A 23,237-nucleotide genomic window follows, 5' to 3' on the forward strand; every position below is an offset into this window, starting at 1 on the left:
TGTCTGAGATGTGAGGTAGCCCAAGGTACCAGCATGATGAGGGCCAGGCTCACCAGGTAGCAGCTGGATTTGAGCAGTCGGATCCACTCAGCAAGCAGAGTGGAAGGCAGGACTGGGCAGACTGCCGAGGGCTTGGAGCGCGCGCGCACACACACACACACACACACACACACACACACAACTCACATCACACAGCATGCACAATACCCACAGCATACCTATACACACGGCCCCCAACACAATAAACACACAGCACAATGTGTGCACGTGTGTGCACACACAGAGCATGGCCTCCTGCACACACACTCCTTTTCCTTGTGCCCCTGCGGTGGGTGTAGAGTGTGGCGGCCAAGCCCCAGGGCCACGGGGGCAGACAGCACAGGGGACCCCTCCTGACCCAGTGGCACCCCCGCAGCCCACCATGGGGCAGGAACTAGCATTCCAGGCACTGCAGAGCAGAGGGAGAAGCCATGGTTCCTAGGATGCCACCCACACACCTGCACGCCCCTGGGACACAGCACAAAGCTTGGCCACATGACGCTCCACAATGCAGCACCTTGTGCAACATGTGCCGGCCCTGCCCATAGTGCAGGACCCAGGCCGAGGTGTGCAGGCCCAGCTCCTCCCCAGCGCAGGACTGCACTCAACCAGTACACAGGGCCACACACCAGAGCAAACACAGAGCTCCATGCAACCCCGTCCGCTCACTCCTGAAAATGAGCCCTGGAGCCAGTGACAGTCAGAAACCGCAGCCCACAGAGGCTGCAGCTCCCAGTGGCTGGACCAGGGTCTCACAGTGGCTCCTCCAGGCACAGCCCCTGCAGCCTCATCTGCAGGAACCCCACCTGCTCTCTTTTCCTACAGAATTTTCTCTTCATGCAATTGGGACCACCGCCTCCCAGTCCAGACCCCAAGAAAAACTTCTAAGCACAGAGAACTTACCTGATCAGAAGACTAAGAGCCCCCCTCCCTCCAGAGGCCATTCTGAGGCAAGACGATGTGCAGATGTGCACAGCCCCATCCCTCCCCCTGCAGAGCCCAAAGCAAAGCTCCAGCTGCACTAGCAGACACGCCCCTGCAGCAGGTGGACCTGTGAGAAGGACATAGGGACCCTTGCTCCCCCTGGGCTGTGAGTGGCTCCCCAGGATTTATCAGGATGCCAAGGACCTGGGTATCACCCACTCAGAAGGCCGGCCAGCTGAGCAATCCCTGGCCTGAGAAGGAAGAGACCCAGAGAGGAGCCGGGGAGGTGCTGGGCCAAGGTCCCCAGGTCCTGTTGTCCATGGAAAGCCCGGCCAGGATGACAGGGATGGGGTGGGGGCATCCAGGGGTCTGGCACCTAAAGGCGATTCTGGTGTTCAACTCCTCCAGAGGCCCCCACAGTCATCTGGGACCAAAGGAGCAGAGGCATGACGCTAGGCAGCTCCTGCGGCCCAGTCAGAAATTCCCACAGGGCAAGGACCTCTGGGAGGAGACTGACACGCGGGAGCCTGCTGGGGCGCAGGGGCTGGTACAGGAGCCCATGGGAGACACAGAGGCACGATGTGTCCAGGCCCTCCCAGCTAGGGCTGATGCACAGCTTTCCCCCATGGGGACAGCTGGCACTGTCCGCAGCGCTGGGGAAGAGGTCTGAAGGGGTCCTAGGCACAAGACTACCTCCCCAAATGGCCAAGAGATTTAAAAATGCAGTCCAGTCCAGTGGCACAGCTCCAGGCCCCAGAACCAGGTGGAGGTGCCAGAACCCCGGCTGCACTCTAGACCCACAGGACCCCCGGCTCTCGGGTGGTGCCATGGATGCGATTTTAGTGGCCAGCTCCCCTAGAAAATCCAATGGCCCCTAACGCCTTCCTCACCCTTGATTTTATTATTCTGAAGCGCAGCATGCAGAGCAAGGCCCCACACTCATGCATCATAGTGTACTGCAACAAGGGCGACACTGGAGCACCCCAAGCCCAGGAGCCAACTGCTCCAGCCCATCACTGTCAGGTGACGCCTAACGCCAGACTCTCACCTGGGAGCTCCTCACAGCATCGGCTTGGCACGACTGGTGGAGGGGCATTTGTGCTACGGAAGCGTGCCTCCTCTTCTCCCACCATGTGGGCTGACTAGACTACATGTGACCATGCAGCCACCCCACCCTCGGCCTGGACTGGGATGTGCCCACTGCGTGGTCACAGTCAGGCTGCACTAGGATGTATTCAACCACGACTCCATCGATGGGCTCCTGGCTGTGTCCAGTCGTGGGTCGGGACAAGGCTGCCAGGAGAACCCTGGACAAGAATTCCAGCTGATGCTCTTTCTATCCACTCTCAGGACCCAGCTAAAGTCAGGACCACACAGATGAGTGGAGGCAGGCGAGGTTGGGAGAGGAAGTGGTGGCAGAGGGGATGACCACACCAGGCAGGCTGTGGACCCCCCAGGACTCCCAGTCAACACCCCACAGCTCACCTAGAGCTGCCTGGATCAGCAGGGGGCCATCCCATCACCTACTGCGGCCTGAAAGACTGGCTGCAGCAGTGGACGTGGGTCCCCACCTCTCCATCCCGGCTGCTGGCCCAGCCCACCTCACTCGCCACGGTCTTCTGCTCCAGGTGGCCCTCACAAATTCAGTCCCAGGGATGGCTCCTAGGATGCTGTCTACCCCAGCAGGTGCTGAAATCACCCCAGCTCCATGACCACAGAGGCACCCAACCTGGAGCAGAAAGGAACGGGTGGCCCAGGAAGGAGCCAAAGGCCTTCAACCCCATGCTCCCCCACGTGGAAGGGAAAGCACCAGTTCACAGCCTATGACCTGCCCAGGTCCCAGAGCCTGGAGCCCAGTGAGACTTCCCACAACAGCTGGGACTTACCAATTGCGTCCTGCACACTGGGCACAGTGCCAAGGTCACACGTGGACCACCTTGGCCTATCCACAAAACGAGCTTACAACTAGGAGAAAGCTCACCCACAGGCAGCCCCCTTTCTCCATCCCCCTCTCTCTAGGAGAAGAGAGCCATGGTCACCTTGCCCAACAACCTAGGAGGTCCCCTGCTTCTGCCCCAGTCCTCATACGGCTAGCTTGCCTGCGCAGGGCCTGAGGGACGCTCTCCTCCCGCCACGCGCACCTTGTGTGCACCAGGAGACTTGCTTCCCAGGCCCAGCAGGGCAGCAGCAAGGAGGCCTCAGAGCACCCTCCAGTGCTCGCTCCTGTTCACATGGAGCCTGACGCCACGTCCACAGGACACCTGAAGGTGTGCAGGCAGGCTGTGCAGGACAGTTCACAAGACGTAGCATTCAGCAGCACTGTGACCAGCCAGGTGCTGGGCAGGCACCAGGCATCTGCATGGCCACAACCACCCACAGGTTCTCACAGCTCTTGCTGCAGTTCTCCAAAAAGGAAGCAGAGGCTGAGAGAGGTGAGGCTCAGGCCCGCAGCAGCCATGCAGGACCGGCACTGGACACTACTTCTACAAAGCTGTGCTCAGCACAGGCTTGGGCAGCCTTCCTTCCCACAGGACTCTGGAGAAGCCCGAGGGCAGAACACGGGCCCCGTGTTTCCTTGTCTGTTATGAACGGGGAGAAGCATGCTCAAGCAGCTGCCTCTCTGTGGCATCTCTCCTGTGCTTGGTCCCGCACAGTGGAGGTGGGCAGGCCGGGGGATAGGCTGCTCCACCTTCAGTGGGGGACACAGTGAGCCGTTTAAAAGGTCAGCCACCAATCCGCAGGCTTCAGGCTTGGCAGGTGGTGCAAATGCAGCTGGAAAGGGTGTCTGGAGAAGGTCAGGGTGTGGCTGCGCCAGCTCTGAAACCACTGGCCACTTCCACATGGCATGCTGAGCGCTCAAGGGCCTTCCACCTTGGCTACCCCCACCCTGAAACCCTCCAGGCCTCCTCCACAACCTGGGAGTCAAGGGCGAGCCTCTGGTCCCACTGCTGTGATCCTTCTGGTCAGCTGACAGCATCACCCAGGAATACTGGGAGGTGGATTATGCAGAAATTTGGTCAGAAAGGTGTGGACAGGTCCAGGCCAAAAACAGAAGGGGTGGGGCTGGGATTGTGGCTCAGTGGTGAAGCGCTTGCCTAGCATGTGTGAGGCACTGGGTTCGATTCTCAGCACCATGTATAAACAAATGAATAAAATAAAGATCCATCAACATCTAAAAAAAATTTTTTTTAAGTGGAAGGGGTGGGTGTTGGCTGCATAAGAGGTGGAGACAGACATGCAGAGGTCAGCACGAGGACACGAGGCTGGTAGGCTTGACGTTCAGTGGGCCAAAGGCAGGGAGAGATGGCATGCCGTGTGGAGTGACGCGTGAGCAGCCTCTGCTGGGGCGGGCTTCAGCACTGCTGCCTTGCTGTCTCCCCTCCTGTGGGCCAGCTAGGTGACTCTTCTCCTTGAGACGAGGCTAGAGTAGCCAGACTCCCCACACTGCCTACAGGGCAGGAAATCGCCAGGCCTCCCTGAGGTTCACACCACACCCAGCATCTGTTGGTCTGGGAGTCACAGGCAGCACAGGCAGGAGGACAAAGCCCTGTAGTGGTCTACTGGCCGGCTGGACTCTGGCTACCACAGCCACTGTTACAGAAAGGGCTCTGCTGATGGCAGAGGCCTTGGGTGGGGAGGTCCTGGCCGGATCAGAGTGGGGAGGCCCGGGATGGAGCAGAGTGGTTCCCTGGCCCACACCGACACAGAGCAGTACTTTGGGGTGTAGCTGTGACCCCATGAAGAAATCCCAGGCCTCGGTAAATCCCAGGCCTGGGTAGGAGCAGAGGACACTTGTTCTTTCACTCGGCATTCACTCCCCCAGCCTGCTACGGCCACCCAAGACCTTACCTGGCTCAGCGTGGGGGGCCAGGAATCCTGCCTAGGTGCCCTGGGGGTCTTAACTCCTCAGGGAAGCAGGGGGACTGGGGGCTCTTGCATGTCTCTAGGGCGGGAAGGAGACTGGGTGGGTTACCATCTCCCTACAGCAGAAGTAGGGTGTAGTGGAAGTGGGGGTCCCACATAGCCTAGGGTGCAGGACTTCCTCCAAGCTGCACCCACAGGCCCAGGGCCTGACCCACCTGAGAACAAGCTGGGCAGGCAGATGTGCCCTCTGGTGGCTATATGAGGAATTAGGAAAGGTTTGCCCTAAAATGCAGCTTCTAAGCCAAGAGGAAGGGGGGTGGAATGAAATCCTGGGACTTTGCCACAACGAATCTTGCACATTATAACACATTAATTAAAATAAGAAGAATGATCGAAGGGATTATCAGCAGAGTGGAGCAGAGCAAGCAGAAGGGGGGAGGAGACCTTGGGGAATAAGCCGATTATGTATGTGCACCTAGGAGTGTACAATCATAATGCACCAAAAACTCACATAAATAAAATAAAATGTTGCTTGCAGAGAGAACCGCTGTGTGCAACCCTCTGGCTAAAGACAAAAGCTGGACAGCATGAGCACGCATGCAGGGCACCCAGCGCCCCAGGCCTGAGGCCGTGAGAGAAGGAAACAAGGGGGCCTGTGCTCCCTGGCTTCCCCAGTGGGCATCTTCCCAGGGTGGATCAGAGAAAACAGACAACCTTGCTGAGCTGAGGAACAGGGACTGGAGGTAGGCAAATCTAGAAGGGAAAAACAGGAGAAGGAGCCCAGGAACCTGGTGCAGACTCCCTACAGGCTGTGGCCTGCCCACAAGCTGCATGAGGACTGGGAAGCTCCTGAGGAAGGAACAGCTGCAGGGTCCTGCGCTCGCCCTGTGCGAGGATCAGGCTGACCCTGAGCCCAACAAGGCAAGGCCGGTAACACCCCAGGTTACCAGGGATCTCCCAGGAGAGCACAGAAGTCCCCTCTCCAGAGGCAAGGGCTCCCCAAACAAATAGCAGCTCTGTAAGCCCCAGAGTAAGCCTTCACAGGGCCCAGAGGATGCCCCAACAGGCTGGCTGCCACACAGGGAGGCCTGACCTGGTCCAGAGCAGGCCACACTGCGCTGGTCCCTTCGCAGTAACAGGTCTACCACAGCCAGCATTAAATCATCACCAGGCATGCTCCCAAAAGGGACCAGATCATGAAAACCAGGGAAAAGACACTCAACTGCAACAGACTGGAAGGTGACTGGGACAAAGGTGTTATCAACAAGGGCCTTTACGATCACCTACACGAGCCAGGCATGGTGGTGCACACCTGTAATGCCAGGGACTCGGGAGGCTGAAGTAGGAGGGTCACAAATTCAAGGTCTGTCTCAAAAAATAAATAAAAAGGGGCTCGCTCAGGGTGTAGCTTTGTGGTAAAGTGCCCCAGGGTTCAATCCCTGGCACCAAAAGAAAATCACCTCCATGCTAATTTGTTACTCCTCTGCTCAAGAGTTCACTGTGGCTCCCCTTCACCTTTGGTGAGGCAGTCACCATCCTCTTTGGAAGCAACTTCACAGAGTGGACCCAAAAAGGAGGTGGGAGATCTGACCATAAGAGTGGCCAGGCCAGGGTGTGACTTCAGGCACACCCGGCTTCAGCCTTCCCTCTACAAATAAGGACTGAAGGAAAACTTCCAAGTCTGTCCTGGGAGGCGTGCCATGTACAGCAAAAGGCCAGGTCCTACCACAGAGTGATGACAGTCGGGTGGGACTGAGGCAGCCACCTTGCGAAAACGACCCCCTGCCCTCAACACTTCATGAATCCCTCGCACAGTTGACTTAAAAAGCTGGTTCCTGCCCTCTTCCTTCCCACTCCACTCCAACAGGTGACTGGTTTCAGCTCCACTTTCTGGCACTTCTTCCTATATAACATTTATACTGCTGCCTGTGAAGGCACACACCTGTGATCCCAGCAGCTCAGGAGGCTGAGGCAGGAGGATCTCAAGTTCAAAGCCAGCCTCAGCATTTTGGTAAGGCTCTGGGCAACTCAGTGAGACCCTGTCTCAAGGACGATTCACCATTTACACTCCCAGCAGCAGTGACTCTCACTTGCCCCATATCCTTGCAAAAGCTCATGATTTTCATTTTATAATTTTCATCTTTGTTTTCTTCTGCCACTTGGCTTTTTTGTTCAGCATCAATTATGAACTTCACCCTTTTTCTTTTTTCCAGTGACAAATAAAGTTCAGGAGCATCAGGAAGGCTCCTGATAAGAGCGTCTGGATGCCGGGAGACCTGAAGAATGATGAAATGCAAGCCATGCAAAGGAGAAAGGTGGGAACCATGTTCCTGGCAACCAGGACGGCCTGTGCAAAGGCCTGGGGGCAGAGAAAGAGGTGGAGAAAGCCAGGCATGAAGGTAAGTTTCAACCTGGTACATCATGCTCAGGAGTTTGGGTTTTATCTGATGTCCAGAGAAAGCCAGTTCAAGGTGAAGTGAGAGACCCAAAACCTACATGAGATTTAGAAAAGGTAGCTCTAGATGCTTGGGAAGATGAGACAGTGGCAGGAACCAAAAAAAAAAAGGGAAGCTGTGGCATTTACCTTGGCAGGGGACGGTGGCAGGAACCAGGGGTGGATAGCAGGGTGGAAAGGACAATTTAAGATTCATTTAGAAGGCAGACTTGCCCCATCTCTTCCTCTCCCTCTTCCTATCTTCCTACCCTTTCCCCTTCCCTTTATCTCCCCTCATTTTTCTTTTAAAAAAAATCATCATTATTGATAAATAATTCAAACATTATATGACATACACACCTTTTTTTTCTGTATGTGGTGCTGGAGATTGAACCCAGGGCCCGTGTGCTTGCTAGGTAAGCACTTTACCACTGAGCTACATCCCAGTCCTTTTTATTTGAGACAGGGTCTCAGTAAGTTGCCCAGGCTGGCCATGAACTTACGATCCTCCTGCCTCAGTCTCCCAAATTGCTGGGATCACAGGTGTACACCACCACATTCAGCAAAACTCGCCCTTTTAAAGCATGCAGTTAGTTCAATGAGTCTTATATACTCAAAGTGGCACTACCGTTCCCTAATCAAACATAATCATTACTTCCGAAAGCAACTTGTACCCAACAAATATTCTCCACGCCTCACACTCTTCCTGACTTTGTGAATTTTCCTATTCTGGTTATTGCATATAAATAAAATAGATGAGTGATCTCGGGCTGCTACAACAAAGAACTCTAGATGATGATTTAAGCAGCAGATATTTATTTTCTGTTTGGAGGCTAGAGGCTGAGATCACGGGCCACACAGCGGGTTACGGTGAGGGCTTTCCTTGGCTGCTAGAGGGCCGCCTCTCCCTGCATCCTCCCGGGTGGAAGGCAGAGAGGGAGGGAGGGAAGAAAGAGCTCTCGGGTGTCACTTCTCCCATGGATCGGGGCTCCACTTTACGACCTCAATCCGTCCAGCTTACTCCCTTAGAGGCCTCCCCTCCGATACACAGGACTGGAGGCCAGCGCTCCACCCGACAAGTGCGGAGCGGGGCTCGGGGCTGGGCTCGGGGCTCGGCCCGGAGCCCGGGATCGCGCCGCGTGACCCGCGGGCTGCGCTCTCCTCGGCTTTTCCAGGTGCGTTCCGGGCCAGCCGGTGTCAGGACCCCATGCCCCCGCACCGATGACGGCCCACCTTCTGTCCTTCCTTCGGGACCTCGGCTGCTCCCGCTGTGTGCTGGCCGGGAGGCCGCAGGGGCAGGCCGCTCGCCGGGCAGCCCAGCCCGCGCCGGGATCAGCCGCAGAGCTGCGGGCCGGCAGCCGGCTCCGGGCGGCCGCAAACCCCTGTGCCGCGTCTACCGGGTTGAGAGCGCGGGTGCGAGGAAGGCCCCGCCGCGACCACCAGCAGGGTCAAGCTGCCACTCTAAACAGCAGAGGAGACGCTCCCAGAACCACCGAGTCGCCACCCGACCCCACCGACCTCACGAGACCGTCGGCCCCGCGCAGGCGCCGTGGGGTCGCCGACGGACGAAGAGACACGCCTCGGGGGCGGGGCGATGCGCGCGCCGGCGCCGTGGCGCTCCCGCACGGAGGCCGGAAGGCAGCGCGAGGGGCGGAGCGAGCGAGGGAAGCCCGCGGCCCGCAGGACGGCCGTCGCGGCCGGATGACGTCGCACAATGGCCGGCCCCCGCGGGTAGTGGAGCCCGTTTGTTCCGCCAGCGTCGCGCCTGAAACCGGAGCCCGTGAGGAGCCGAAGGGCCGAGGGACGTCCTGCCCGCGCCGCCCCGACCCCAGCGGAGCCGTGGCCCCCTCCCCGCCCTCGCGCTGAGGTAAGCGGCCGCGGCCGACGGGCGGCGGGGGGAGGCCGCCTCGGCGGCGGGAGCGAGGCCCGGAGCCCGGCGCCGCCTCCGCAGCGCTCGGGCGCGCCCCCGCCGTGCGCAGCCGCGGGCCGCAGAGAGCCGAGCCGGGGCGGGACGCCGAGACGGGCGCGAGCCCGGCCCGCGGCCTGGGCGCCCGGGCCCCGCGGCCCCGCGCGCTGCCTCCCGCCCGCGGCGGAGTGGATTTTCCTGAAGCTGTCATTTCTCTTCCGGGCCACTCGCGTGGCACATGTTTGCCGCCCACAAAGCGGGGAGAGAGCACGCTGGTTCGCCCGGGAGAAGGCCCGCCCGGACTGTCGATGGGCTCTTCGGGGAACTTTGAGCTCTTTGGAGCCTGCCGGAACTTGCTCCCGCAGCTCCCGCAGCACGGCTCGGACGTACCGACTGCGCCCCAAGACGCGCGCTGGGCTCCTAGGAATGTGTAACTTCTTGCCCCTTTGATCGGGAGCTCAGAGATGCCGGGTCCTTGACATAAAGTAACTGCAGTTATGATGCTGGAAGCAAATAAGACTTCAAGACTTACAGTCTTGCTCCTGCTGGAACTTGAGTTTTCCCGAATCCTTTCACAGTTGAGTTTACTGGGCCCAGTGGTTGATCGTTTTAAATGAGCTTCCAAGAGTAGGTCATTCTTCAGACCCATTTGGGGGAAATGGAAGAGGGCATTTGGCACCTGAAGTACTGTTGGGGTGTCACAAGGCTCTCATCGTTTCTTCTATGAGCCTCACCAGTGTGGCATTGCCCATCTCAGTTCAGTGATTGGGATTCTCAGGGTGGGCCTGGACTTAGGCTGTATCCCACTTTCCAGCCATGGGAGGAGAACCTTTGCCTGATAATTTTAAAATCTGAGCACACATGTGGAGCCCAGCCAGCTCTGGAACCAGTCAAATGTGTCCCAAAGCCTGGAACTCTTCTGTTGTAGATGGGAAATGCTCAAACATTGTGAGAGAGCTTTGTGGAATCACTCCAGAAAGACAGGTAAACTGTGGCCTTGCTCATGTTTAAAGATATTTTTCACCTTATCACAACTCCAGATCGTCTCAAGGTGAGTACTTTCTTACCAGGGAGTTTTGGTGGTTGAGCTTAGTCAGTTTGGGAATGGTATCTGCCACTAATCTTGACAGCTTTCTTTTAGATATTGCTAAGTCTGTTAAATTAGGCATCAGAATTTTGACCAGATGTATCAGAACTTAGGCATTCAAAGGGGGACGCGCTGTTAAGAGTAATTGTCCCAAAAGATTATACTTTTATTGCATTGATGATCCTTTGCTAAAACCACTTCATAACTTCTTACTTATGAGAAATTTGGTCTCATTCAATAGTCACACCCCATGTTTGACCAAGAGTTATCTGGCTTGATACTAGACTAGTCTCTGAGTGTTTTACAATAGTTTCTCAAAGTGACCCACCAGCAAAGAGGAGGATTGGCCACTACTGAGCACACCCAGAGAGTGTTCTACAGACTGCAGAGCTCATTCAAAAGGGGAAGTTCCAAAAAATGTCCTGCAGGTCAGCAGTGCCATTGGAATCAGTATGCCTCCAGAGTGTCTTTTCCAAGGAGAGATGGCACCCACTTTGTGTCTAAGTTCTACATTGGTCGTATGGGACAGTTACTTAAGTATTGAGATTTTGTCATTTATTCACCGAGCACGTATCAAGTATCATCTGCCAGGTGCAGTTGGCACAGAGACAGGATAATGGATACTTGCCATTCTCTTCCCTGGACAGGTTCAACATTGTGGATTAGAGGACTAAAGATTTAGCTCTCAGCCTTGCCAAGATTTCTGGATTAGGGGGCGATGGTTATGTAAGAAGACCAAACTGAGCAAAAATTGTAAACCTGCAATCGGGTGTGGTGGCGCACGCCTGTAATCCCAGCAGCTAGTGAGGCTGAGACAGGAGGATGGCGAGTTCAAAGCCAGCCTCAGCAACAGTGAGGTGCTAAGCAACTCAGTGAGACCCTCTCTCTAAATAAAATACAAAACAGGGCAGGGATGTGGCTCAGTGGTTGAGTGCCCCCGAGTCCAATACCCAGTTAAAAAAAAAAAAAAAAGAAAGAAAGAAAATTGTAAATCTGGGAGTGGGTGAGCTTGACCAGAGGAGCCCTGTTTCGCTTTGCACTTAATAGGCTGCATGTTTCCTTCCCTTGCACCTGGCATAGAGTACCACTCAGATATCTGCACCTTTAATTAACCTCAAAACAGGACACTGGTACTCAGAGAGACAGTTAACCTGCCAGGAGCAGGGCCTAGAGCTCAAGCCATCTCCTGATTCCTACTGAGGTTCCTTCTCTTCCGTGCACAAGATATGACTCTGCTTCTAATAAACAGATAGATTCATTGGCATGTTTTTCTCTGAAAGGTCGATGGACTGAGTGAACTACAGCAGTAAAACTCCAGGAGGTCCTCTGGGAAAGAAGGTGATATGATTCCTTCCTTCCCTCAAGAAGCCTGTCAGGGCCTCCTAGAGGTGACTGTGTCCCGGGTACTAGGGCAGTCCTGCGCATGCCTGCTAAGTTTGTTAATGGTTTCCCCATCAGTCTCAGAAGTGTGTTCTAGTTTAGATAGTATGTTATTTGGTAGCTGGGCTATTGATTACCAGCTCTTTGCTGAGTTCAAGGAACAGGAAATGAATCTGAACCCCCACACTGTGTAGGGGGTATGTTAACTTTCCATCACTAAAACAAATCTCCCAGATAATCAACTCACAAAGAGAAAAGGTTTCTTTTGGCTCACAGTTTTGGAGTTTCCCATCCATGATTGGAAGGCAGCAAATTACAGCCACAGTATGTGGTAGGACAAGAGCACCCGCCTCATCGTGAACCAGGGAACAGAGAAAGAGACCAGAGTCTCACAGTCCACTTGGGGACACACCCCAGCAACTCAAAGACTTCCTATTAGGCCCCACTTCTTAGAAGTTTTAGCACCTCTCAGTAGCATCCCTCTTGGGACCAGGCTTTAACACATAGGCTTTGAGCTGGGGGGGGGGGGCATTTAGGGTCCAAACTATAGCAGTAGGTGGTGGTGGGGGGTATAAACCATTGCAATACGACCTGTAATGGAATGAAGGACACTATACAGAGGCAAGAATTCTTAATCTGGTATTTGGAATTCCCTGAAGTAAGAGGAAAATTTTACATGCCTAGGGTGAGGGCCCCTACCTGTCATTAGATTCTTAAAGCAGTCTGTGACACACACTCCCCCAAGGCTCCACTGACAAACTGGCAGTATCACCCAATCTTGGTGCCTCTTGCCCTGCTGCTTTGTGGGAATCACCATGAGCCCTTCAGTGGTCAGGAGAATTTGACTTACTGTACATTCTACTGTGGAGGGCTTGCAGGCTCAGTAAGTGCTTCTTGGGATAGTCTTACAACGGTCCTTGCTCTCTTGGGATCTAACTCTAGGTTGTACTTCCTGTGAACTTTGCTCTCTTGGGATCTAACTCTGGGTTGTACTTCCTGTGAACTCAGCATAAAGGTGAGATGCCTTGTATTCATCTTTAATTTAAGCGCCAGACAGGTTAAATCAAAATAAATGGTTGATGTCACCATTCAACTCTTAGTATGGTCATCACTGTTTTTTAAGTACTTAGCAGTCCAAACAGATCATATACTAACCTTGTCTTCTGTATGAAACTGGTTTTCTGGAAGGACTGAGATAGGGTTGTAGATGAATCAGCACCAAACTTTAAAAGGGAGAAAAGGAAAACAGGCAGGATGCAGTTGAGGTTAATAGAAGACTCCAATTTATGAAAGGGCTATGTTCCAGAAAAGAAGTTATAAAATCTGTGTAGAATTTGGGTCCCACTGTTCTGTAGAAACAGTGGCTAAAAGTGGATCTGGTTCCCAGGCAAGGAGCAGAAGCTCACATTGCCGTGGTCCAGGAGCATCTGCTCCAGAGAAGGCTTTTGCTACAGCCCCAGGACAGCCACACAGTAGCCATGTGGCCTTGGTGTCCTTACCTGGGAAAGGGGAGCAGTGCTTACGTGGAAGGTTGGTGTGAGGATTGAGTGACCTGGTAAATGAGTTAGTCAGGGCTGGCAGTAATCTCAGTATGATAGTGGTTGTTGGTTTTATAGTGGTGTTTGTCAAATGAGACAGGGAAAAAACAAAAACTATTCCTGAATGCTCCAGGAGACTTGAGCTGAAGCTTGGCAGGAGTGATTAGAGTATGATTTTTTTTTAATTGAGGATTGTATCTGTTTACATTCACCTTAGTTCTGTTTAAATTAAAATGTGTCAAACCAGGCATGGTAGCTCATACCTGTAAACCTAACTGCTTGGGAAGCAGAGGCAGGGGAATCACAAGTTCAAAGCCAACCTTGTCAATTTTAACTAGAGCCCATCTCAAAATTTTTAAAAAAGGACTAGGGGTATAGGTCAGTGGTAGAACACTCAGGTTCAGTCCCCAGTGCCACTAAATAAGTAAGTAAAAAGTAAATAAAAAATAGATAAATAGAAGGTGTGGAGCATGTCCCAGGCATGTTATCAGTTATCAAATTGTTGTAACAACCTCACAAAGTGGCTACTGTTATCCCTATGTTTTGAATGAAGAAACTGACTTCTAGCAAGTTCACATAACTTGCCTAGGATCTTAAACCTAGGAAGCAGCAGAATGAGGACTATGGTTCTCAGAAGCCCCAGTGACAAGCTAGAAGACAGTCTCCCCACTCTTGAACTGGCCCTTGGGCAGTAGTTCAGTTTTTTTTTAAATTATTTATTTGTTCTAATTTGCTATAGATGACAGCAGAATACATTTTGATTTATAGTGCACAAATGGAACACAATTTTTCATGTCTCCGGTTGTACACAAAGAAGAGTCACACCATTCGTTTCTTCTTACATGTACCTAGGGATAATGATGTCCATTTTATTCCACCATTTTTCCTACCCGCAGACCCCCTCCCTTCCCCTTCCTCCCCTTTGCCCTATCCATAGTTCCTCCATTCCTCTCATGCTCCCCTCCCCCAATTCCGGATCAGCATCCACTTATCAGAGAAAAGGTTCGGCCTTTGGTTTTTTGGGATTGACTTACTTCACTTAGCATGATATTCTCCAAATCCATCAAATTTACCTGCAAATGCCATGACTTTATTCTCTTTGAATGCTAATATTCCATTGTGCATACATACCAGTTTCTTTATCTATTCATCTATTGAAGGGCATCTAGGTTGGTTCCACAATTTAGATATAGTGAATTGTGCTGCTATAAACATTGATGTGGGTGCACCACTGTAGTATGCTGTTTTTAAATCTTTGGATGTAAACCAAGGAGTGAGATAGCTGGGTCAAGTGGTGTTCCAATCCAAATTTTATAAGGAATCTCCATACTTGGAGATTGCACCAATTTGCAGTCCCACCAACAATGTAAGAGTGTGCCTTTCTCCCCACATCCTTGCCAACACTTAGTGTTGCTTGTATAGATGTTCAGATTTTTTAAGTATTGTGGGGTTTGTTTTGTTTTGTTTTTGTTTTTCATTTCTGACCACAGAGTTTTAAGATTGCCAAAATATAAGAAAAATTTGGTTATACCTAATGATGACAGTGAAACCAAACTGCCAACTAGTTTGGGCTCCAGAAAAGAGCCTTTAGCAGGTTATAAGAGGCTGTGGTTCTGCTGTGCCCAGGATAGTATGTGGCAAGGCCTACAGCAGCCTGGGCCAGTGTTTTCTGCAGAGTATCAATTGTGTGATTTTTAATCTAGTTTGAGGGGACATTTAGTTTTGCATAACAGTGAGTTGATTTAAGAGATAACTTTGTTTCCAAGGTTGCCATAAGCTATATAATGTAAGCAGTGTGTTTTAAGTGGGTTATCTGAGACTCAGTGACCAGTCAGCAGGACTGAATTCCTACGGGCACCAAAGTACCACACCCAGGGTTTGGGAGATGAAAAGTCCTTGCCTTTCTCTGGGGAAAGTTTTAAAGTAAGTCTAATAAAAACCATACAAAGCTAGGGGTAGGATGTTCTACACAAAGGCAATCTTATGGGCACAGTTGATTTGTTGATGTCACTAATAATCAGAAGCTACAGGTACTGCCAGTTTGGCGCTAGCCCCTGACTGACTGCTGTAACCCTGCCACTGCATGCACACATGAGCTTTTGGTCTTAGCAATGGGAGAGCATGGAGGCCCTGGCCCTCCCTGACTGACCCTGGCTCCAGTCCCTTTGGTGGTGAGCTCTGCCCTTGCTGCAGGAGTCGATTTGCAGCCCTGTGTGGAGGCCCACCCAAAGATGGGTGGTGGGCTCCTCAACTTTCTGCTTCCGGTGTAGTTTGCCACTACAGCGCTGATGTTTAACAATTCTTTCCACAGTCCTACCTCTGAATACAGCAGTAAGGAAAGCAGAAACTAAACTGCCTACTTTGGAGTGACATAGGATAGGTTGGTTGGTTTATAACTTTATATGATGGTTAACCATTGTGTCTTTATAATGTGGTAAAATTTAAGTGGTTCTTCTGATGTTTATTCAATTATAGTAATCTGCTACTTAATATACATATATGTACATGTATGCTTTTTTATTGTTGTTTTAGATATATATGTATGTATGTATACATACTTTTTCTAACTGTAGTTTTTAGTACCAGCTCAGCCCTTTGCAAGTATAAATTTAATAATAATAAAAAATATTGAAAAAAGTAAAAGTATAAATTTACAATATACATATTTTTACCTTTAACGTGTAAATGTAAAATTGTATAAATAACTTAAAAGATATGAAATATGTGAATGTGCATGATTTGCTACCTCTAAACCCATAGTGATCTGGGAATGAATAAACTGTTTCTAGATCTTGCAGTTCTAGAACATCCTGACTATGATACCCTTATTTTAAACAGAATTTTTTAGTCCAAGACAATGGTGCACACCTGTAACCCAAACTACTCGAGAGGCTGAGGCAGGAGATTGCAAGTTTGAGGTCAGCCTGGGAAACTCAGTGAGATCCTTCCCTCAAAAAAACTTTTTAAACAGCTTCACATTATGAAGAATCAGATGGATGCCAAACTCTTGCCCATACCTGTCACCACAGTTGAGACTGCCCATTGGTTGGAGGGTTGGAAATGCTGGTTTATGGGCTGATGATCTAGGTGCCCTGCACGTGCACTCTGACCCACGTCAGGCAAACTGCCTTTGAGACAAATGGAGCAGTGTGCTTTCCATGGATTTTCAATGTGGGAAAATAAGAAAACATGGACTCTGTAATTAAATCTGGATCAGTGAAACAGAAGTGCAGTCTTCTAAAACTCTGCCATGCTTTTACATAAGCCCATGGCTTGGTGTGTGAAGTTCTCTACCACAGCAGGTACCCACAGGGAAATAGTGTTGCTGTCTCTGGCATGTCTCTGGACACTGAGCACTGCCCTGGGCCCCTGCTGAGTCTGAGTGCACAAGTCTGTGGTGACAGCCTGAAGGCTGTCTCTCTGTCTCTTTTAAGACCCTTTTTTTTTAATCTTTATTTTTATGTGGTGCTGAGGATCAAACCCAGTGCCTCACACATGCTAGGCAAGCACTCTACCATTTAGCTACAGTCCCAGCCCCTGCAGGCTCTCTTTAAAGATTGTCCACCTGGGGAACTGAGCAAATGAAGGCTCTGCTTTGAAAATTGTCCTCAGCAACAGGAAAGGCTCCAAGCTTGCAAACCACTGACCCTGACCCAGGCTGTGCTCTATTCCCTTTGGGATGACCCCGGACATGTGCCTTTGAGTTGTGCTCCCTTGATCCATGAAAATCTTACTGACTTTGAGAAGTAATTTAAGAATCCAAATAGCTGTCCTTTGCCGTCTGTGGCTTACTGTCTGTTAACCTTGAAGGTTGCACCTGAGAGTGGAAGGGCTATGCCAGGCCATGTGTCTCATGCTACCAGATTGCCAGAAAAGGAGGCATGTGCTATGCCGCTTAGTAGAATGTGGTCCAGCCTTGTGGGGTCTTTCTGCAGGGTGGCATGTGGGTTCAGGAGAAGCCATGTGGGCCACATACAGTGCAGGTCTGCTTCTTCCTTCAGGTGCATGAGCTAGGAGAACAGGATAGGGTTTACCCTCCATCCCGATCCATGCTGTAAGCCTGTGTTTGTTTCTTCCCCAGAACCGTGGGTACCGATGGATGTGGCTGAGAGTCCTGAACAGAATCCTCGCTCCCCAGAGGATGAAGAGGAACAGCCAGCCCTTTCTGACGATGACATTCTAAGGGAAAGTGGGTCTGATCAGGATTTGGATGGAGCTGCAGGGAGGGCTTCTGATTTAGAGGATGAGGAGAACACAGCCAGGGCACCAAGCCAGGAGGAGAGTCGCTCTGATGAGGAGGACCGAGCCAGTGAGCCCAAGTTCCAGGATCAGGACTCTGAGGCGCACGAGCTGAACAGGGGTCCGGCAGGCTCCCCCTGTGAGGAGGAGGCAGATGACGGCGAGGAGGACCGTGCAAGCGACCTCAGGGATGAGGCCTCCTCTGTGACCAGGGAGCTGGATGAGCACGAGTTAGACTATGATGAGGAGGTCCCCGAGGAGCCGGCTCCTGCGGCCCCAGAGGACGAGGCCGAGAAGACAGGGGCTGAGGAGGATGAGAAGGCGGAAGGCACTCCTGCAGAGGAGGGGAAGCCTGAAGCCCAGGGAGTGGGCGAGAAGGAGCCCCCAGAGGCTGCCAAGGAGAAGAAAAAAGAGGACGATGACGGAGAGATTGATGACGGGGAGATAGACGTGAGTACGAGGGGCAGCCTGGCCAGCAGGGCATCTTGCTCCCCGATGGACTCCTGTTGGTCCTCTTTGCTAGGGGGGCAGGGGGCAGGCTTGTGCTGGGACAGCAGGCAAGTGCGAACACGGAGAATGCCCAGTAGGCCTGCAGCAAGGCTTTTGTGCCAGGTGGCAGCCAGCAGTCTCCACGGACCCCTGAGAACACCCGGGCCCCACTGCAGTGGGGGTCTGGCCTTCAGTAACTTCATCTTAGACGTGGGGGGGTCTCATCTCATGGCAGGTAATTATGTTGAAGAACTTGAATCAGCAGTGTTTTGGAGAAAATAGCCTGAAGTCTGAGCAGTATTGAACTTGAGACGAATGAGGGGACAGAGCTAATGGGAGGTCTGGGGTTTCTTGGGTGCCCTGGGAAGAGCGTCTCCTTGTCCGTGTCATTAAGTGGAAGGAAGGTATGTTGGACGTGGGCTGGAAGGAGAGGGAAGCCTGCCAGTTGGATGTGGAGTCTAGGTTAACCCATGTACCCTCCTCTCCAGCAGGACACTGGTCTGTGTGGATTCAGTTCAATTTGGGCTGTGGTTTACTGCCCTGGTCATGCTGGGCAGACAGAAGGATTGTGGGTATTACCTAATTGGTATTGGTTCCTAAGAGCAGAATTCTGGGGTGTGTGTGGCTATGAGTTTAGGATTTTAGGTCTTTATCTTCTTGCTGTGTGCTCTCCTTAGTTAATGACTTGCTTAATCCGACCTTGCAGGGGGTTGTCAGGACTATGTTGAGCAGGTTTCCTTGTGTTTTGTTTTCCCTGCTACTGTTCTTGGGAAGTTTACCTCTATCCCAGGGTTGGCAAAGAGAAAAGGTGCTGTGAGACTCAAGTTGATCAATTTGGGTGAGGTTGTGAGTTGTGATTGCTCATGAGTTTGGGTTTTTGGTGTTTTGGAGAGAAACACTCTTTCCAAAGCCAGCAGGAGTGTGGTGGGGCCAATCTGGGCACTGGACACTCCGTTTACAGTTGAGAGGACTGTTATAGGCCCTTCCAGTGTCAGCGATTTAACAAGTCCTAGGGGAGCATTCATCAGAGGGGGTCAGGGCTTCCTTGGGATGATGGAGAATCTTAGTGCTGCAGCTCTGCCTGCACTGAAAGCGTGGGCAGTAAGGAGACGAATGCAGCCAGCCAGCCCTGGACAATGCCACAGTCTTATTTCCCCTAGAGACAGTGTGTGCCCCCACTTCGGTCCTGTGGTGTGTGTTGGGGCTTTTTGTTGTTTGCTTGTGCCTCCTACAAAAGCCCCTCAGCTCCATTGCAGTGTGACCACTGTCCTTCAGCAGCAGAGGAGGCCTTTCATTTTCTGTGCCAGGCCCATGATAACATGCTGGGGGTGTGCCAGGGAAAGCAGGGCACACCTTAGCTGGGTAGGTAAGTGGGCAGGAGCTGTGGTTGGTAGCTTTGTCCCCATTAGAGCACACCTGACTTGCCCCAGGAATAGTTCTGGTTTCTTCCTGCTGTCTCTTGCCCAAATATACATCCTGGTTGCCTCCCCATCCTCTGTGGGGGCTCAAGCCGTCTTCACTCCACTGTGATTCCAGGGTGCTGGTTGCTTCTTCAGACCCCATCCCAAGAACGGAGACTCCTAGGTTGGGATCTATTTGACTGATCAACCTCTTGTCCCCAGGGCCTGACACATTATAGGCAATTTGTTGGTGACTGTTGAGCAAATAGTTGAATCTTACTGCCTTGGGGCACATTAAAGTTGAGGGACTTACAGACATGAAGTGGCGGTGGTGGAAAGTCTACACTCGAGAGCCGTTTGCATGTAGAGCGTAGTCTGCACACCAGGGTCCACCTCCACACACCCAGTGCATGCGTCTGCTTGTGTGTGGCCTTGAACTGCCTGCTGGTCTTTCGTTTTCCCACACCTCTGAGTGGTCTCTCACCAGCCAGGCTTCCTTCCTGTGTGCCAGAAGCAGTTTCTTTGGTCTTCATGGGTCTTTGCCTTGGCATCACCAGCTCAAGTCCTCCTGTCGGGTCTCCTTGTTCTGCGTTTATATCTTGTCATTTGATTAGCAGACCTTCAGCCACCTGGAGTATACCATCCCTTTGGGAAGAGTAGAGGACATGTTTGTTCATTCTTCCTCTGGTGCTAGGGCTATGGGGAGGGTACTGTGTGCTCGTGTGGGCTGGGATGGTCCAAGGAGGAGTCTCAGCTGAGAGACATAGGTGGGAGTCTTGGCTGTAGCTTGTTGGGAACGAGCCCTGGGGCAGTGGGTGGCTAGGGAGCACAAAGCAGTGGTCAGGTCTTGGTTGCTCATTGGAACCCCTGGGCTAGGACCCAGCCTTTGGTCTTTGTAAAATCCTGAGTCACTTTAGAATTGGACAGTAAGGTTAGGACCCTGGATCAAGAATCAGCCACAAGGCAGAGTAAAGAGCTTCACGTAGCCCACACTGTAATACAGTGTTCTTCCTGTGGCCCTCAAGCTTACAGGCGAGCTTTGAGACCATCCCTGTGGTGCAGGATGGAATCCAGGGTTGGGGAAACGGACATGCATTGGTGAGTGGCCAAGACACGCCTCATGGAAAACGTCAGTGTTCCCCACACTCAACTTCTGTACTGCCCTGCGATGGAGGCGGTGCAGGGGGCAGTCACCTCATTAAGACAAGTGTCCTCTGTTGCAGGATGATGATCTGGAGGAAGGCGAAGTGAAGGACCCCAGTGACAGGAAGGTGAGGCCTCGCCCCACCTGCCGATTCTTCATGAAAGGTAATTGTCTGGGTTGGGCTCTGCTCAGGCTGCAAAGCCATGGCCTCTCCTGGGACCCTGGTGGAGGTTCAGCCTCATCAGGGTCCTGCTGTGCGAGGCTGCTTGTAGGGCCAGACCATGAGTGCTGCTGCAGCTGCTGCTGCTCAACAGCAGACCCTTTTATTGGTCCTTCCCTCGCTTAAGAGACTGCCTTGGAGAAGAGCCAGCCTGTCACTTTCACACACTTGGAGTAGACCCGTGACTAACAGGCAGCAGCCATTGTCTTTCTAAGGGGTCCCTTCTGTCAGGCTGAATACTCCGGCACCCGTGTTAATGTCCCCCACCTCTGTAAGAGATGACCAATTCCTGCAGCACGTTCTTCACTGGGGATGGACTTGAGAAGGCAAGGGAGGGCCTCTGGAGGCCACAGGCACTCTGCAGAGAACAGTGTGAGTTGAGTAGCTGGGCAGCAGGGGCAGTCTGGTAAACCCTTGCTTAGAAATCTGGACTGACCCCGTGTCAGCATGTAGCATGACCCCTCAGCATGGTGATACTGTGTCTCGTTTGTAGAGTCTTGGGATGTTAGTTTGTAAGAGTTTCTCTGATGGGCATGTTTCTTGTATGGGTGCTTCCCTTGGATAGGTAAGGAGATGGTTTCCTCTTGCCCTTAGATGACTTGCTCACTGGCCAGCTTGTGTGTGCAGTCTAAAGCTCACAAGAGCTTCCTGTACTTCTTTTCCAGATGTTGTGACACCATTATCCACTCTTCTTCCACCAATACCAAATTCCATACCACTCAGAGGCCAGGTTAAAGGTACAAAATATCCCATATTCGCTCTCTTTAGTACCTTAAAGTCCCCTGCTCCAGAGGCCAGACTTCTTCCTCCTGGATCCAGATCATGCCTGGGAAACTGCAAAGAAGGAGGGCTTCAAGGGACAAAGAGCTGTTGTGGCTGCCCTTTTTCCTCCGAGGCACGAGAGCCAAAGGTGGAGGCACAGGCTGCAGCAGCTTGCTTGGGAGGAGGCAGGAACTGACTTGGGGTGGGGGGAGTAGAGTCCCGTCTTACAGATGGGGCAGTTTGCACTGAGACTGGCCCTTGAGTAACCCCACCCTCAGGCCAAGAGACACTCTGATGAGGGATTCCTGAGAACCCTGGTCAGGCTCGCTCCTCTATGGTGTGTGCTTTTAGCCTACACTGTCTGTATGCTTGTTTTTGCCAAGTGAAAACAGTTGGCCCATCTGAATTATATGTGCATGCGATGGCCCCAGTGTGCAGACAGTCCTGTAGGACCAGCGGGGTTGTGGAAAATCTAGAGCCAACAGCCATGTGACATGTCTCTCCATCTCGTGACAGTCACCGTAGCCACACTGAGGACACAGCAGTGTACACCACATCTTAGTTTCTTAAAAACTTGGGCATTTCTAGTGTTGGTATTTCAGAAAAGTGAAACGTCGTTAGAAGACCTATTTTCTATAGTGGTGTGAGATTAAATGATGTCAGACGATCTCTGATTCCTAGACGTAAGTAATACGGAGAATTCTGCATGCACGCACACACACAGCTGCAGCCACTGAATTAGCACTGCTTACAGACTGTGCCACACACAGTTGGTTAGGACTGGCCCACAGGTTCCATAGCAGGAGACAGCAGGCCCACTGTCTCTGAGTGGAGGCGCTGGACCAGGAACTGGGCTCACACTGCTACATTGGTTCTCAGAATTTAACAACCAAGGCACAGAACAGATGAAGCAAGGTCTTACTGGAAATGTAAACTGAATCTCTGGGAAGATGCCTGGTACACGAGAGCAGCGGCATTGTCTCCATGGATGCAGGGCAGTGTGGGTGAGACTGCTAAGCTTGAGTGTCCATGAGTGAGGTCTCGCAAAGCAGTTTCTGCAGTCAAGAGAGTGGAAACTAGGGCCAGTGGTATTTTTGCAGCTAATTGAACGTGATCAAAAACTTCTTTCAAGAATGATTCTTTTCTTACCTTCCCACAATGTGGGGGATCAAACCCAGGGCCTTACACACACTAAGCAAGTGCTCTATCATTGAGCTACATTCCTATCCCTGGTCCTTAGTTGTTTTGGGTTTTTTTGTTTTGTTTTGTTTTTTCTTTTCAGAGATAGGATTTTGCTGTGAGGCCCACGTTAGCCATGAACTCGCACCTCAGCCCTCCAAATAGTTGAGATCACAGACCTATGTTACTGTGCCTCGCTGAGGAGTGTTCTTAAGCATATTTACCTTTCTTCTTGTTGGTTATTCTGAAAGGTGATGTAGTATGAAAGGAAACCATTGAATCCATTTAGCAGAACGTCTTCTGCTTTTTCTTAGGAGAAGTTTATTTGGGTGTAGGTGTTTTGTTTACCTGCAGTTTGAAGTGTGATGTTAAATTGAGATGAGTTGGTCTAAGAACTCTTCAGGAACAAAAGGAATCACTTTAAAAGTGTAATAGAGTTTGTCGTTGGTGAGGACAGGAGCAGAGCACACTGGCCCGCTCACACAATGCCCGGTGCGTGTGAGATGGTGCCCTTGCTTTGGTGCAGTCTGGCTGTTGCTCAGGAGTAAAGGACATCGTTAGTTACCCCATGGCCCTGCACTTCTGCTTCTGGGTTTCCGACCAAGAGGAGGGAAGACATATGGCCCTGCCAG

The 23,237-nt window shown here is 51.9% G+C and overlaps 1 protein-coding gene across 4 annotated transcripts in view; it reads left to right on the forward strand.

The window, feature by feature from the left end:
- The first annotated feature begins 8,933 nt into the window (after positions 1-8,933).
- Positions 8,934-23,237, forward strand: part of Zc3h18 (zinc finger CCCH-type containing 18) — a 51,247-nt gene continuing 36,943 nt past the window's right edge. Inside the window, exons 1-4 of one of the 4 annotated variants that reach the window (XM_078032810.1) lie at positions 8,934-9,128; positions 17,254-17,861; positions 20,524-20,608; positions 21,330-21,401. In XM_078032810.1, coding sequence (XP_077888936.1) covers positions 17,268-17,861; positions 20,524-20,608; positions 21,330-21,401 — 751 coding nt within the window. In that variant the 5' untranslated portion in view covers positions 8,934-9,128; positions 17,254-17,267. Of the gene's footprint in view, positions 9,129-9,336; positions 10,219-17,253; positions 17,862-20,523; positions 20,609-21,329; positions 21,402-23,237 lie in introns of those variants that run through there. The other 3 variants (XM_078032811.1, XM_005335427.5, XM_040278882.2) reach the window with 3 other exon arrangements.

The sequence above is a fragment of the Ictidomys tridecemlineatus genome, chromosome 15, assembly GCF_052094955.1.
Source record: "Ictidomys tridecemlineatus isolate mIctTri1 chromosome 15, mIctTri1.hap1, whole genome shotgun sequence".
In the NCBI taxonomy this organism is placed as follows: domain Eukaryota; kingdom Metazoa; phylum Chordata; class Mammalia; order Rodentia; family Sciuridae; genus Ictidomys; species Ictidomys tridecemlineatus.